The following is a 15,201-nucleotide window of genomic DNA, read 5'->3' on the forward strand; positions in this document are numbered from 1 at the left end:
ATAGCATTCATCAACATAGAACTAGTTAACATAATACTAAACTAGTTACCAGGCAAAGTCTGAAAGTTTCTGCTGGCCAAAATCTGAGGCATTCAAGGTACAACACCTAGAATTTAAATATAATCCATAAAGCATAAACATAGGTGATTCAGAATGACCAGAATATGAAAGTGTGATTTATCCACAATAAAAATGCATAGTAATACTGTCCACTGTATTCACATGAGTAAAAACACAATTGACAAAGTCTTTAAAATATATCTTTATTTCTCAATAAACTCAAAAGCTTATTTTTTTATAAAGTTTTAACACATTTTGCATTGACAAAAGAAAGTGATTTCATCCATATTGACTGAGAAGGCTAGTGACCATTAACAAAGAAGTATTTCCATAAATCTTGAATGGCTAACAAATCAAGAATTTCAATGGCTAGTTGCTACGCAAATTTAGAAAACTGAAAAGAATTTCCTATTTTGCCTAATAGTCAAAAGGTGGGTTTTTTTCCTCATCTATTTATATATTAATTTGGAAACAAAAAAAATTTTTTTAAAAAAACACCTACTTTTAAAAAGTTAGGTTTTTTTTAATCTTTAAATAAAATAAGTTTCAGACAAAAAGAAAACCCACACAAATTCACATTATTTAATTTATCTACTTCATTAGTAAATGGTCTTTTAACCTTCCCAAACACACACAGGAGAAGATGTCTGCTCTGTACCTTGTTCCAACTACCACATTTGGCATTTTTTAATATTACACTTAAATTATTAGAAAAATAAGTGATAAACAAGATTTAGGCACTTGAAATATCTGGTTTGGCCTTTCTTTTTTTCTTAATTTGCTCTATAAACCACTCTGAAAAATTTTCGTAATATCTTCCCAGGCCTCCTTTGGTCCTCTTAATGTTAATTAGGAGAATTGGAATTTGTTCCACAGCCAACTATGACCAGAGTAGATACGATGTTCTGGTCTCTGCCGGCTTAAGGATATCTGGCTCTAAGCTTAGAAATCTGAGTGTTTCTTCTCTCAACTTCTAAGAAAAGAATGTTTGTACCTAAGAAAGGTTGATACACATACCAGTGGATTCTCTCTGGTCCAGAGTTAATAGAAAACCACTGAGAATGGTAATGGCTCATAGTAATATATGCTTTCTCCCACCCTGTGATAACGTTTTAATTATGTTTTAACATTACCTTATTATGGAAGAAAAGGTTTAAAGATTCTAACTTGGGTCCCAAATAAAGACTAGCCCATAGGGGGTGGGAAGGGGAGGGAGAGAAGGTACTAGCCAAAAGGGAATTATTGTGCTTAAAAGGAAGGGAATAACCTGACACCTTGAGTGGTACTTCTAACATAGTGAGGCTAGAGAAAAATTCTATTCAACTACTGCTACTACAACTAACTACCACCATTACCATCACCCACCACTAATGCTACTACTATGACTATTACTATACTACTACTATAAAGGTAAAGACTAGGTGTGGGTGTGAGGGGGTTACCACAATGGAGAAGAAAGAAGAAATTCAATTCAGGTCTTTGACCATTGGATCATAGTAACCATAAGAAGCAAAAGATTCAGAAGAAAGCTAAGTCTGAAAATTCATGCTCCAGTAGGAAATTGCCCAACTGCTTCTGTACCAAGATCCAAGAAGCATTTCTTCTTTTCCTCAACCCTAGTGGAAATCTACTTCTTACAAGCTACCCAGTTTCCCCACAGATGCCTAATTTAAATGAACTATACTGATTGAGATGGTGTTCCTGTGAAATCTTTTAAGTGTTTACCAGTGAATTTGAATATGGGATACTATCTGCCAAAGATCATAAAGGAGATCTGAAAGTTTGAGGCCCAGGAATTTAATGCAGTTACCTCTGCCAATATGAAGAAAAAGGTCCAATTCTTATCTCAGCTAACCACTCAAAGCTGATTCTGAGAAATAAGTTAAGAATACACTGCATGTTTGCAAAAAGGGGGAGGGGGGGGAAGGACATCTTAGGGACCCAACATAAATGAGGTACACTATTTAAATTTAGATTAGAATTCATACTTGAACTTTTAATTCCCTTCGTGAACACCAAAGCTTCCAATGTTACTCAACACTAGGAAAAAAAAAAAAGAAGAAGAAGGAGGAACTCCCGGATTTGGTATAAATGCAGACCACAGTGACCACTTCCATGGTCTCCAAAGGCACATTTTTAAGTAGAATGTCCAGACATCTGAATTTAGACGTTACTTGGTATATCATTAAGCTGGTGAAGGGCTCTCTTAGCAGGTAAACTATATAACCGAGCCAGGGATTAGGTTTTAGTGACCCAGTTTTGTTCTTCACTATCCAAACAGTCTATGCCATATGGCATGCTTAACTTGGAGGGGGAGAGGCAGTTTTACTAGCTCCTGAACAAGCTTCTACTTGCAAACTACAAAAAGTTTGACCAGAATAATCTTAGCTAAAATGATAATTCCACAAAGGGGGGGAGGGAGGGAATGTAAGTGAAGGTGTATATGGGAGGTGATGAGCAAAGAGGAGCAAAAAGCTCCAGAAATGTTATCTGGGACCCTTGCTTGGATACTTTTCTGTCCCCTGTGGTCTCTCCAAGACTCCTATTTTGAGACAAAATAGAGCACAATAGTTAACTAGATTATCTAAAGTGGTACACCGCAAACATTCTTGAGGACCTAAAATACAAATCTAAAAATGTTGGTATTATTTAAGGAGATGAAATAAAAGCAACTGTTTGCATATGGGAACAGAAGTGGTCCTCCTACCTCCTCCCCCACCTGCCCCCCAGACCACCCTGTAATTAGGATATTAATACCAGAGAGAAACAAGAGGTATAAGCAGAATGAGCTTTCAAAAAGGACAAACTGGGAATTTAATTATTTAAGCTAAGGGTGTTGTCCTGAGGTTCCCCCACCACCCTCACCCCCAAACTTATCTGGCAAGCAAACAGAAACCAACCACCACAAGTGAATAATTTTAGTGCAGACATATTACCATTATCCCTCCAAACACAGCTTATCATCAGTCACAGACAATCAAGCGGTTCGATAAATTCACATTCTGTCTGTGTCACACCTGAAATACTACTGAAGGACCTCAAACCAATCCCGTTCACACCAGAGCCCAGCTGTATAACTTAGCTTAGATTTAAAAGCAAGGAGTTCAACATAATTTTCCAAGGTCTTCTAAAGAAGCAAATGCAAATTATATTGCTAAGGTGGCCTTTTATTCACCTTTCTAAAGTTAATACATTATGAGCAACACCCAAAGGGGAAAACAAAACCAAGCTCACCCATCTGTTTGACCTGAAAAGAGGGCCCCAAGACACAACATTCCAGACAGAGCACACCAAACATCTCTTAGCTTTCTCTTGGATAGAGAAGTCATTGATTTTCAAGTATTCTTTCATTAAGTTAGCTTTGCTAAGGCCCAGGATTTCTACGGCCATAGCAGTGTCAAATTCAGGATCTTGGATTTGAATAAATCCCTTTGAAATCTGCCAACGAGGCTATCATTTTTCCAGTCAACTAAAATTGTTTCTCTGAAGTGGGAGGCCCTATAAAAATCTGCAACATGAAATTCCTTCTCTGTAGGGAAGAATCTACATAATCCTGGAACTCTCACCCAGGCCAAGCAACTAGAACACTCAGTAAAGATAAACACTGTCTTTCCCTAAAGTGCAGGATACAACACTAAGTACAACAAAACAGCAAAGGAAGATCCAGTAGCTCTTCATTCACTAGAATGAACTGGGAGAACTGGCAACTTCCTTTACAAAAAACATTATCCAAATGAGGAGCTTCGACTCCTTCCACGCCAGACTTTTCCTAAGCCAAGCCTTCATCCAGACATGAGAAAGATTCAGAATAGCAGTCTAAATTCTAGTGCAATTTCTTGACGCCATAAGCTCATTCAAGCAGCCTATTCCATTCAAAAAGATCTCTCCACACATCATTTAAAATTACAAATGAAGCTATCCTACTGACCCAAATTCCTATTCAAATAAGCATCCTGAATTCATTTGTTGTGAACAGAAAGTCAGGGAAGTAGTTACACTACTAAAATCTTTTTGAGGAACAAAAAACAGAACAAAACATTAGCACTCAACATATTTCAAACAGAGAAACTAAGTTGTCATATTTGGCAATGAGACCAAAAGGGGCATCGCATCTTACTACTACGAGACAGACATGAAGAAGTCTGCATAGGTCATCGTAGTAAGAAAATGAAATGACTGCCCAACTTAAGTCTTAAAAACAGAACAACAAAAAGCAAGTCAGCCATGGGGGAAAAAAAAGACTGAATGGGGAAAACAACCAAAAATTCCATTCATTAAGAATGCCTTAAAGAAAGTGTCATTTGAACATTAATTCTCTAGTCACAACCATCACCCACCACCACCAATTTTTTTCTACTTTAACATTGTCTTACATTTTATTTTGTTTTTGAGTTACATTTCCAAGAAACCTTTTAGGTCATGCTTTAGCAGTAACCTCTCAGAATTCTTTGGGATAGCACAGCATCTAAAGCCACATATGCCACTTCTAACCAGGCCTCAATTCTGAAGCTGTTGGCTTTGGTTTAATTGAGGAAGGAAACCTTCAGCTCTGCTGAAAGGGGATAAGTCAGCAAACATAAGCAATTTTGGCCTTTACTCAAAATCCCCTTGGAACAAGAACAAAAGCACCCAAGAAGACCCTCACACCTTTGTCATTCGGCATGGATTCAAGAAAAACGATTCTGCCCAAGCCTTAGCTGCTAAGGACTCTGGACAAGGGCTAAAACACAGCCTAGTTTAGATGCAAGATTGAAGTGAGAAGACAAGTTGGCTTAAGGCTTCTCATACACTGCCCAAGTTATTTCCCATTCTAAATAACTGCACTGCAACGGGGCTCAAATCCACAAGTTCGTAAGGTTCAGGACCATAAAGTGTTAAGTGTGTTTCGGACAGGTCAGTTTCCAAAGTGGCACTGTAATAAGGGTCCCTTTAAAAAGTTTTCTCATGCTAGACTGTAGACCCATTCGATGGGTACACAAAGAAAATAAGCAGAATCAGAGCTGAGTTCCCCTTTAAAAGCCAAACACCTGCATCTAGAAAGGCTCCCCTACCTCCTGAAAGCCCTTGCCCTTTTGAGGTTTCCTTTTCAGAAATCCTCAAGTCAAGAGATTAGTTAGTTACAGGGCAGCCAGGTGGGATATGGCTGGCTGTAGGGCATTGGAGTGTTAGCAACATAGTAGTTGTTGAAGTTGCCATCACTGACGTAGGGAGCGGGCTGGTAGTAACAAGTGACGTTGGTGGCGTTCGGGATGATGTTCTGCTCCGCCAGCACACGCAGGGCCAGGAGGGAGATGAGGTTGAGGGTCTGCCTCCGTTCGTGTCCCATGAGACACACAGTGCTCTCGTTCACGACCCGGCGAAGGATCATGAGGTAGTCGTACTTGCTTCTCTCCTCTTCAGCGAAGTGGTTCTGGAGGTAGGTCTCCAACTTCCTCTGTTGCTCCAGAATGTCTGGAAAGTCGATGAAGAACCTGGAACACATGTAACGCTCCAAGGTCTTGATTTCTTCTTGGTCTGTGGGTCTGAAATCCCGTACCAGAAGGTTACTATACTTCAGGAGTCCCCCGCCCCTGATTTCTTCTGGGTTCTTGGTAGCAATCAGTCTGTTCTGGAGGTGGTCAAAGGCTGCCTCAAAGTCGCCATACACACTCTCCCCAATCACAGTGGGGTGGAAGTGTTCAGACATGGGATTGCTTGAACAGTCATAGTACAAAAGCAAAGAGTCCAGAATGATTTGGAAGGAGTCCACGCTAAATTCAAACTGACGGCGAATGGAATCTACAAACTTGAGTTCCACATTCCTTCCATTCTTATTGGAGAGGGAGATCAGGCTCCAACGGTCAGTGTCCGTGCAGACCTTTACCAGCTTCTGGACATAGGCCTCCTTAAGAGTCACTGGACTGATTTTTAGCTTGTTGACTCCCTCTGGCAAGAAGTTCAGAAGAGAACACAGAACGACATCTCGAACAAGCTGAAACTCTGCCTCTGTTGGAAGAGCCACATGAAAAATTAGGTCCAGGTCTTTACAACCCAAGCCATTGTCTTTGACCAAGACGTGACCAGCTGCAGAGCCATTCAGTCGAACATCCTGCACCTTGATTCCTGCCTCCTCCAGCCTGCTGCGGACAGTCTGAACAATATCCTTCAGTGTGATCTTCAGGGTGGGGAAGTTGCCCCGTCCGTGGATTGGTACAACCTCAGTCAAAACTTCATTCAACCGACTGACCTGATCCCAGTTCAGCACACTGAAGGACATGCAATCCCTGGTGTTTGTCTCATCTGCCATCTTGGGGGTTTAGTCTTTCCAGGGAAACTGAAAGGAGGGGTGAGAAATGAAAGTTAGCATTTACTTCCATGCAGCAAAAAAAAAAAAAAAAGCTCAAATTCATTTATAATAGTTACTTATGACACATTCATTTCCTCCCAACACCACCTTAAATAAGACTATTTCCTCAATGAGGGGGGAAGATCAGTGTGGAGAAAAAGCCACCTAAACTACACATACATTATAATCAGTTAAGAGCTCAAAGCTCAGCAAAGACATCTTGTCATTCCTTCTCGCTTTACTCCATTCCCTAGAGTGACCTCTACACACTTCTCCCACTTTAAAAAAGAAAAAAATCAGTCCTACACAGTTCCTCAACAGATCCTTGTGTTCTTGTATTATGTTTTGAAACAGTAGGGAACTTGGCTACAATCTCTACAGATAATTTTAAAATATTAGAAAAAAAAAAGGACCATACTCTATCTTTATTTAGGCATAAGCATTAGATTTAGAGTCAGAATCTTAACCCTGCATACTGCTCGACTGTGACAACAAGTCCCTCCTTTCGCCATCTTTCCCTACAATCCGCTAATCAACTTTTAATTGAGGATGGGGGTGGTGCTGGGAAAAGTGTGCTGACTCTTAGGGTCAAATCCTACCTGTGGCCCCAGCCACATCACCACTTCCTTGGGTCCTAGTTTCTTGAAACAGATAGAGGGCAAGAGACCAAGGGATGGACAGAGGGCGAGAGAGACAGACAAAGGGAGAGAGAGATGGACAGAGTGTGTGAGACCACAGGCAAAAGAGGGCACGAGGGTAAGGGAGCATGTGAGAAAACACAAGAACACAGGAGTGTGCTGGACTAAATTGAAATCCCATCCAGAACTTAGATCCATAATCCATCATAGTTTGGGAATGGTGGTCTGTTCAACCAAATATTTGTGTTAAACAGTTACTCCTCAATCCATGCATGAAGTTAAAACTTCCATACTGAAGATCCCTGACACAAAGGGAGGGATGCCTTTGGTGCTCCTGAGCTCAGTCTAGTTATACCTATTTTGTTTTCCAAATATTATTTTAAGAAATGGTAGAAAAGGATATCTCTGGGGTTGTAGAATGGATCCAGAAAGAAAGCCAATGTTACTCTCCCCAAAGCTTTGCGTAGAAACTTCTATTAGTCACTAAAAATGACAGTTGCTTTAAAAATAAAGTAATAAAAGTAAGATATTTTTATCAAAATTAATGAAAAATAAATAGAAACTTAAACTACAATAAAAAATAAAAAGCTAGATATAGTTCTGAAAACAACAGGGCACTATAAAATACTTGGCAAAGTATTAAATTAGTGATTTTTTAAAAATAAATCTCATTTGGTCTCTATATTTCCTGAATAAACCTTGGCTATTGAATCTACAGAAGAAGAAAACAGAAATGGAAAAGAAATAGGTTAAAGTATAGTATATGTAGCTAATCTGACCGGCAATAACTTACAATGATTTTACTGTATTTGCTGTGAATATGAAATAGTAAGTTTACCACCACCTAGCTCATAGTTAATTTAGTGCTCAATTGATATATGCAAAACCTTTCTAAGGTTTTTAAAGCATTTTTCTTTTCTTGGAAACCTACAATAAATAGTAATCATTGGGCTAAGGTTATTCTCAGACTTTTCACCCTAACTATAGTGCCACTGATTTTGATTTTGAAAATGACCATGAAGTGAATGAAATTATGATTGCCAATCATTTCACAAATTTGTATTGATCACAAATTCTATTGACCAAAATGCTTATGTGCACCATGGTTTTAAGTATCCTGTGGATACAAATGTCTTAAAAAGAGGGAGTGGCCCTCAACGTCAAAGAATTTATGTAAGGGGGCAGAAGACACATAATTATCAGCTATGAAACTATGTTTCATTATATATACAATATATATACTGTACCAGGAATAGTACAAAATTACTGAGAGAGATAGAGAGAGAGAAGAAAGGCAATAGTATATAGAATCCAGACTAGGGAGGAATGTAAAATAAAGCTGGGAAAGGTCTCAAATGCTGGCCTAAATCACCTGGACTTTATTTCAGTGAGCAATGGAGGGAAAGCTGATGAAGATTCCGGACAAGGAATGCTATGATCATAATCTTATTTCGAGACCAATCTGACAGTAGAAGAATTTTTAAAGAGGAATTTCTTAGAAAGGATTTTAGTTTTTAAAGAGACCTAGATTTTCCAAATAATCTGCATTCTATTCCTCAGCCCAATTAAAAATTAAATGTTTAACTACTGTTTTACCACAGGACAGATTAAATTGTATTTTATATTTACTATAGGTACAATATTATAGATAATCAAGGTGACTACTACTTGTACTACTCTAATAAGACAACTATACTATTTTCCAGTTTCTATTTTTGACCTGTCATATCTAAGATTTGAAGTCAAGTTACTGGTGAGGAATCCAATGGCAGATCAAATGGCATCATTCCTACCTTTCCATTTCACATGAATTTCCAGACTTCCCATGTTTCCTCTACCCCAATTCCTTGACACGTTTGTGCAAAGAACCAATGAAGAAATAAAAAGCCCAACAGACTTCATAAATATATGCATTTGATTATTAATGTATGATTATAATATTCTCCATAAATCCCATTAGGGCAAGAAACTGGTTTTATCTAATCTGTACTTCACACCACAGAAGCTTAAAGGAACCACAGAGTGGATCAAGTTCAAATCTCCCAATGCCCAGAGATTTTTCTCCCCAGGGTCAAATAGATTTAGCTATTGTCTTACGATCTCTATCTTCCTAAAAATCCTAAGTTCTTTCCAATATTACCATAATGCTTTCACAACTGAAGACATGGTACTTATGGTCACATCATGGAATGAGGCCTTCACCCAATGTACAACCCACTTCAACATTTTAACATAGCAAGTTAAGGAGATTACAATGGAAAAAAAACACTTGAGTAACAATTTTAGTGTAGAAACTAGCTGAAGAAGTTTAAAAAATAAGCATTTACTAAACAGTAACTTCAAAGCTTAGATTCAAGACCTTTCCTTTCAGGGTTTGATCCCATAGAACAGCTCTCCCTTCTAATTCTCCTAAATTTCCATAAGAATTATCATACAGCTCTGATAATGAGATAAGGAAAAACAAAGAAATAAAAGCCCCCAAATCTCTCATCATTCTTCTCCATGTACTCTCCCTACTTGCATAGTTTCCAGTTATTAGTACAGATGGCTCCCACATGTAGCTAAGACCCCCTCCTCCTCCTTGGTAATATTTAACTGCTTGTTTGACATCTTTTTTCTTTTTAAAATATGCTTTATACGAGTATTAATTTTTCTTTTAAATTTTGAGTTCCAAATTCTCTTCTTCCCTCCAGTCTCTTTCCTATCCACTCATTGAGAAGGTTTGCTGAACTAAAATTAAAGATGTCAAGTTAAACTTTTCTCCCAACTTGTGTGCTGATGACATATATATAATTTCTTAAATCACCCAGTTTAAAACCTCAAGTGTCATTCTGACATTTTCTTTCACATGCCTCACACCTAACCCCAGAATATCTTTCATCTGTCCCATCTTTTCAATTCACTGCCATCAATTACCCCAGATTCAGCCTTCAACTCCTGGCTTAAGGTATTCACCTCCTAATTCATCTCTGCCGTCTGTCTATTCTAATACAAAGATCTCACTCTGTCAATTCTCTGAACAAAAGTCTTTAGTGCTTCCCTTTTGTCCATAGGATAAAATACCCTACTCCTCAGCCTGGCTTTTAAAATCTGCTATAATAGAGTACTCACCTACTTTTCCAGCCAAATTGGATTATGAGCTATTTCCTTATTTCATTCTGTACTAGATTACCCTTCTACTACTTGCCTCCCACACTCCACATCTGGGCTGGATGCTTTCTACACTTCTACTAACTTCACTTCAAACCAACATAAGCATTTAAATGTCAACAAAATCCATAACTCGGTGCTGAATCTAAGGATGAAAAGGGAAAAATTAAAGTTTCCCTTCAACGAGCTCCTTAAAGTCCCTAGTCTGGTACTCATACAACCTTCACAAAGCCTTTCGAGCCCCCAAAGAGGCTAGCCTCTTTGGGGGCTCCCTCCCCTCACTCCACACCAGCCCAAAGTTTCCTATGATGCCTTCTGAGCCACCTCCCTGTGTCCTCATGCATTCTCCTGTATCAGTCTGGATACACATGTATCTCCTTTACCACTTAGCTCATAGTCTAGAAAGGATTGTAACCATTAATGTACTGTTATTACCTCTGAAGAGATAATTTATCTTTGCATTCCTGATATGGAACCTAACACCCAGCTTGAGCCAAACATCTATGAGGGACTGAATTTCCTATTTCCATGCTTCACAACAAATAGATTGCATGACTTTCACGGACGGTTCCCATCACCAACAAACATTAAGTTTGGTTTGGTTTTTTTTTTAAACATCATCCTAGGTAATTGTTGGGGATCAAAATTATTTTTCCCCAGGATGATCTTTGGTCAAGTCTACCTATTATTATCGGAGTCCCATTCTCTATTTAATACTAAATGTTCTGTATTCCTGAGAAACCTTTGCAGTTTTACTTGATTGTTAATCCTCATTCTGAGATATGGATATTAACCATTTCTTGAATAAATGTACCCCGCCCCTAGTTTATTTTTTTAAGTAATGTTCTAAGCATTGACCTCTCTCTGGTATATAGTATCTTTGTGACTTTTGGGCAGGTCACTTTAGCAGAGTACTCCAAGCAGCTAAATTTAACTTAGAGAAAAGGTGTCCAATGGTACTAGTAGTTTCCTGATCTGAGAAGCCACAGGTCTATCTTCTGTCCCTATCTCTATTTTGTTAGTTAGAGGATTGATTTGGAGAGAGTAATATGCTGAACAACTCTAAGGTTGCCTCAATATTCATCCTAGAAAGTAATTATTCATGCTTATATTTATATTTATAATTACATATTATGCTTATCATGAAGTTTTTCAAAGGACCTTGTCTTGCAGTTACTAATAAGCAGTAGTATCAAGAGGCAGCTAGGTGGTACAGTGGATAGAGCACTGAACTGAATTCAAATCCTACATATTTACTAGCTATGTGATCTTCTCAGTCTTTTAACTCTATTTGCCCCAGTTTCCTCAACTGTAAAAATGGGAGTGATAATAGCACCTACTTCTCAGGTTGGTTTGTAGCTCAAATGAGATTAACTTGCCAAGCACTTAGCATATACTGCCTGGCACATAATAGGCACTATGTATTTCACAATAGGCATTACTGTGAATATAATCAAGTTATTAATGATACTGTTCAAACTAAATTCCACTTATTAGAAGCTCAAAGGTTCTAAGACAACTTCTTTTGAGTCCCAAAGAGTGATTTCCCAGGTCATATCTTGCCTTTCATAACTACATTCCTACAAAAGTATAAATAATTTCTAATCACTGTCAGGTTATATTTATTTTTCATCATCCTCACAACAAAATATTTAAAATACAAAAGCTGCTCAAGAATTAAGGTTGATTTCAAACTAAGCCATAGTACAATCGACAATTACTAATCCTTGTTAGCTGCAAAATGACTTCTTTTAATACCCATCCTTTCCCTTACCATACTTACATCATACTTAAATCAACATAAATATTTACTTACTTACTTACATACTTAAATCAACATAAATAAAATAAAAATTACAACTTAAATCAACAATGATAATACTAGAGTAGATTTCAGAGAACATCACCAAAAAAAAAAAAAAATGAATTCAGCTAAGCGTTTTGGTTCTAACTACTTTGGGTCAACAGTAAGATAATCACTAACTAAATGAGTCATGTGAAACACTCCAATACTCCCAGCTCACTAACAGGAGAATTCCAATTAATAGGATTAATATTTGAAATAGTGACCAGATTAAGAGTCTGAAGTCAAATAGATTCACATGAATTAAAATGTTCACTGCTATTTCCATACTGCTTAAAGAACCCCTATAATCAAATTAAATCAAATTAAACATTTACTCACAATGAGGTGAGAAGTCAACTATTTTAATCAACTCATGCATGGATCCTTATCAGATACATTATCTTCCTTTATCATAAAATTAGAGGGTCACCAAGCTGTAGCTTAATTGCCAAGCAATCATAGATCCTATCTACAATTGATGTAACTCTGGGTAAATCTATTCAGCCAATAACCAGAAAGACCCAAGTTTAAATCCAGCCTCAAGATACTTAATAGCTATATAATCTTTTAGAAGTCAATAACCTCTGTCTGCCTCAGTTTCCTCAATTGTAATAATAAAGCACCTACTTCCAAGGGTTATATAAACTAAATGACACATAGTAGGTATTTAATAAATGCTTATTTCCTTAATTTCTTCCAGATTTCTTTACATATCTGCATCATCCTTTTCCCTCACCCCCATTTACTAGCACCATGTTACATTGGTAAAGAAAATGATCATTTAAGAGATTGAGCCACAAGATTCAGGCTTTAGAACCTACTAAGACATTTTATTAAGGATTACTAAGACATTTTACCCCAATTTTTACATCTTCAAAATCTGCAACACTTTAGAAGTTGTAAGAGCCCAAAAGGACTGAAAAAAAAAAAAAAAACAGAACATGGCAAGTATAAGGATGGATAAATACTTCAATCAGGGGACTAAGTCTAGTCAATGATTTATTGAGTAATATCTATTATCAATACTTTGGGTGATTTTTTTTTTAATGAGAGATATGGTCTTTGAAGTCAAAGAGTCTACAAAAAATAAGAAGATCCATCTGTGTACATGAAATCAAAAAGAGTATATAAACTAAACACTTGATTTCATGAATTACAATATATACTACAGGAATTTAGTCTGTGATTATAACTCTTAGATGATGACAAGTTCATACTGGAAGTAAAGCTTCCAGTTTGAGAGAATTTAGTTCCATCAGTAACTAAAGGTTTCAATCAATCTTTTACTCTTTTTAAATTTCTAACTCATGTCAACAAACACAATATATATACATTCAACTGTAGTAGATACTTTATGGGATTTAGAGGGAAGACATAAACCTTATTAAAAGGAATAACATGACTAACATGAGTTAGTCCTCATTTAAGAGGAGCTTAAAAGGCAAGATCACAATATCAAATATAATACTGATCAAAAAAGACATACTGGAAAAAAAAATAGGATTCCAGAACAAGTCAGTGAGAGCTTTGGAGAGGCATAGGAAGACATTCTAGCTTTAGGTGGAAACCAGTTAGAATGGAACTGAAACTAGACAGGAGTATAAGGATGAGAAAGTGTTTTCTGAAATCTCTATGTAAACTGATATATCATAAAAAGAATAATAATAATAATAGTAAAATGAAGAGACAACCCTGACTGTAAGAGAGTGTTTGTACGTGGAAAGAATGGAGGAAACGGTTAAATAAGGATACTAAGGGTCATACACAGAGGTTTTTAAAAGCCAGGCAAAGCAGCAGAGATTTAATAGTGTAGGTAACAGGAAGCTATTGAAAGTTTCAAAGAGCTCCTTTCCCAAGTAGTTAAAAAAAAAATCCCTCTTAAGAACAAAACAAAACACTAGATTCAGGGGCATATTCAGCCTAGCTGGAGCCAGAAAATTTAACTATAATTAGAAATAAAGATGTGAGTGTGTCTATTCTTCATTTAAAGAAACAATGACTAAGAGATGAAGTCTGGAAACCCGAGTTCCTTTAAGAGGGCATATGACAAACCCTAACAGGAGCATCAAATAACTCAGGGAAGATCAGCTGAAGGACTTCAAGAAGTGCAGAAAGAGGCAAGAATCCAGATGACCAGATAATAAAGGGGCTAGGATAATATGCCTCCTAAGAAGACAATAAGAAAGTAGACAAGCACTGCTCAGAGAAATTTGGGAATTAAGAGAAAAGGATTAGGTTAATTTGTAGAAAATCAGTAAGGTGCTATAAATTCTAAGCAAGAAAGTTAGAATTCATATAGGTGGAATCATTAGGATAGCCAATATCAAATGAATTGGAATTTCATATAACTTTGATAAGAGTATTTTTTTGTCTGAGGTCAAGGCATTAGACCTAGATCCTCAGAAAAATAACATGACCCTAAGCTTGAGGCAAGAAGAAAGGGTTCTACCTCTTTTTGAAAATTCTATTTAGTGACTATCAAAAATTATCCACAGATAAGTGACTCTCCTTTTTGGAAACTCCTCTGGGAATGCTCCCTACACCCTGATGGCCTTAGCACCGTATCACACCAAACTCCCCCAACCATACAGGTCTCACCAAAAACATCTAGTTTTGCATAAGCTACATAAATTGTGCTCTTAGTATTGGATAGGTTAAGGCTCATTTACTATTTTATTCAACTTCTTATTCCTGCCTATCCCCAGGAGAGAGAGAAATGTGAGTTTCCCCATTTGATTAAGTTTTAATTTAAATAAATAAAAAAGTTTACCTATTAATCTACATACACACTTGGAAAAACATGTTTGCAAGACAAGGGGAATAATTCATGCCCTTTTCATATTTCCGGCATTGCTCCCAGAGATCTCACTAGTGAAGTTCATTAATTTTCCCTCCCTTTCCCTATTCTTTTTAAATCTAACAAGGCGATTAAAGAGGGATGGGAGCAGAGAAAAATCAGGAGTCTTCCTCCCAAGATGGTTTATTGTGTCCTCCAGCCCCACTTCTGTGAGGATTAAGCTATCCTTGCAAATATAGAAGTAATTCTCAATGAAAGCCCAATGAAACAAAGGGATAGAAAGGTTTCTGGAAACAGAAGCAGGATGGGGAAAAGTGACTTTCCAAGGGACTGGTGACTCAGGCAAAGATATTATTTAAAAAAACAAAAACAAAAACAAAAAAAA

The 15,201-nt window shown here is 37.2% G+C and overlaps 1 protein-coding gene across 2 annotated transcripts in view; it reads right to left on the bottom strand.

Moving 5' to 3' along the window:
- Nucleotides 1-249: 249 nt before the first annotated feature.
- TENT5C (terminal nucleotidyltransferase 5C) overlaps nucleotides 250-15,201 on the bottom strand; it is a 38,156-nt gene continuing 23,204 nt past the window's right edge. For both annotated transcript variants that reach the window (XM_051992904.1, XM_051992903.1), the window contains exon 2: nucleotides 250-6,373. In XM_051992904.1, coding sequence (XP_051848864.1) covers nucleotides 5,174-6,346 — 1,173 coding nt within the window. In that variant the 5' untranslated portion in view covers nucleotides 6,347-6,373 and the 3' untranslated portion in view covers nucleotides 250-5,173. The remainder of the gene's footprint in view (nucleotides 6,374-15,201) is intronic.

This window comes from Antechinus flavipes, chromosome 4, assembly GCF_016432865.1.
Source record: "Antechinus flavipes isolate AdamAnt ecotype Samford, QLD, Australia chromosome 4, AdamAnt_v2, whole genome shotgun sequence".
Taxonomy (NCBI): domain Eukaryota; kingdom Metazoa; phylum Chordata; class Mammalia; order Dasyuromorphia; family Dasyuridae; genus Antechinus; species Antechinus flavipes.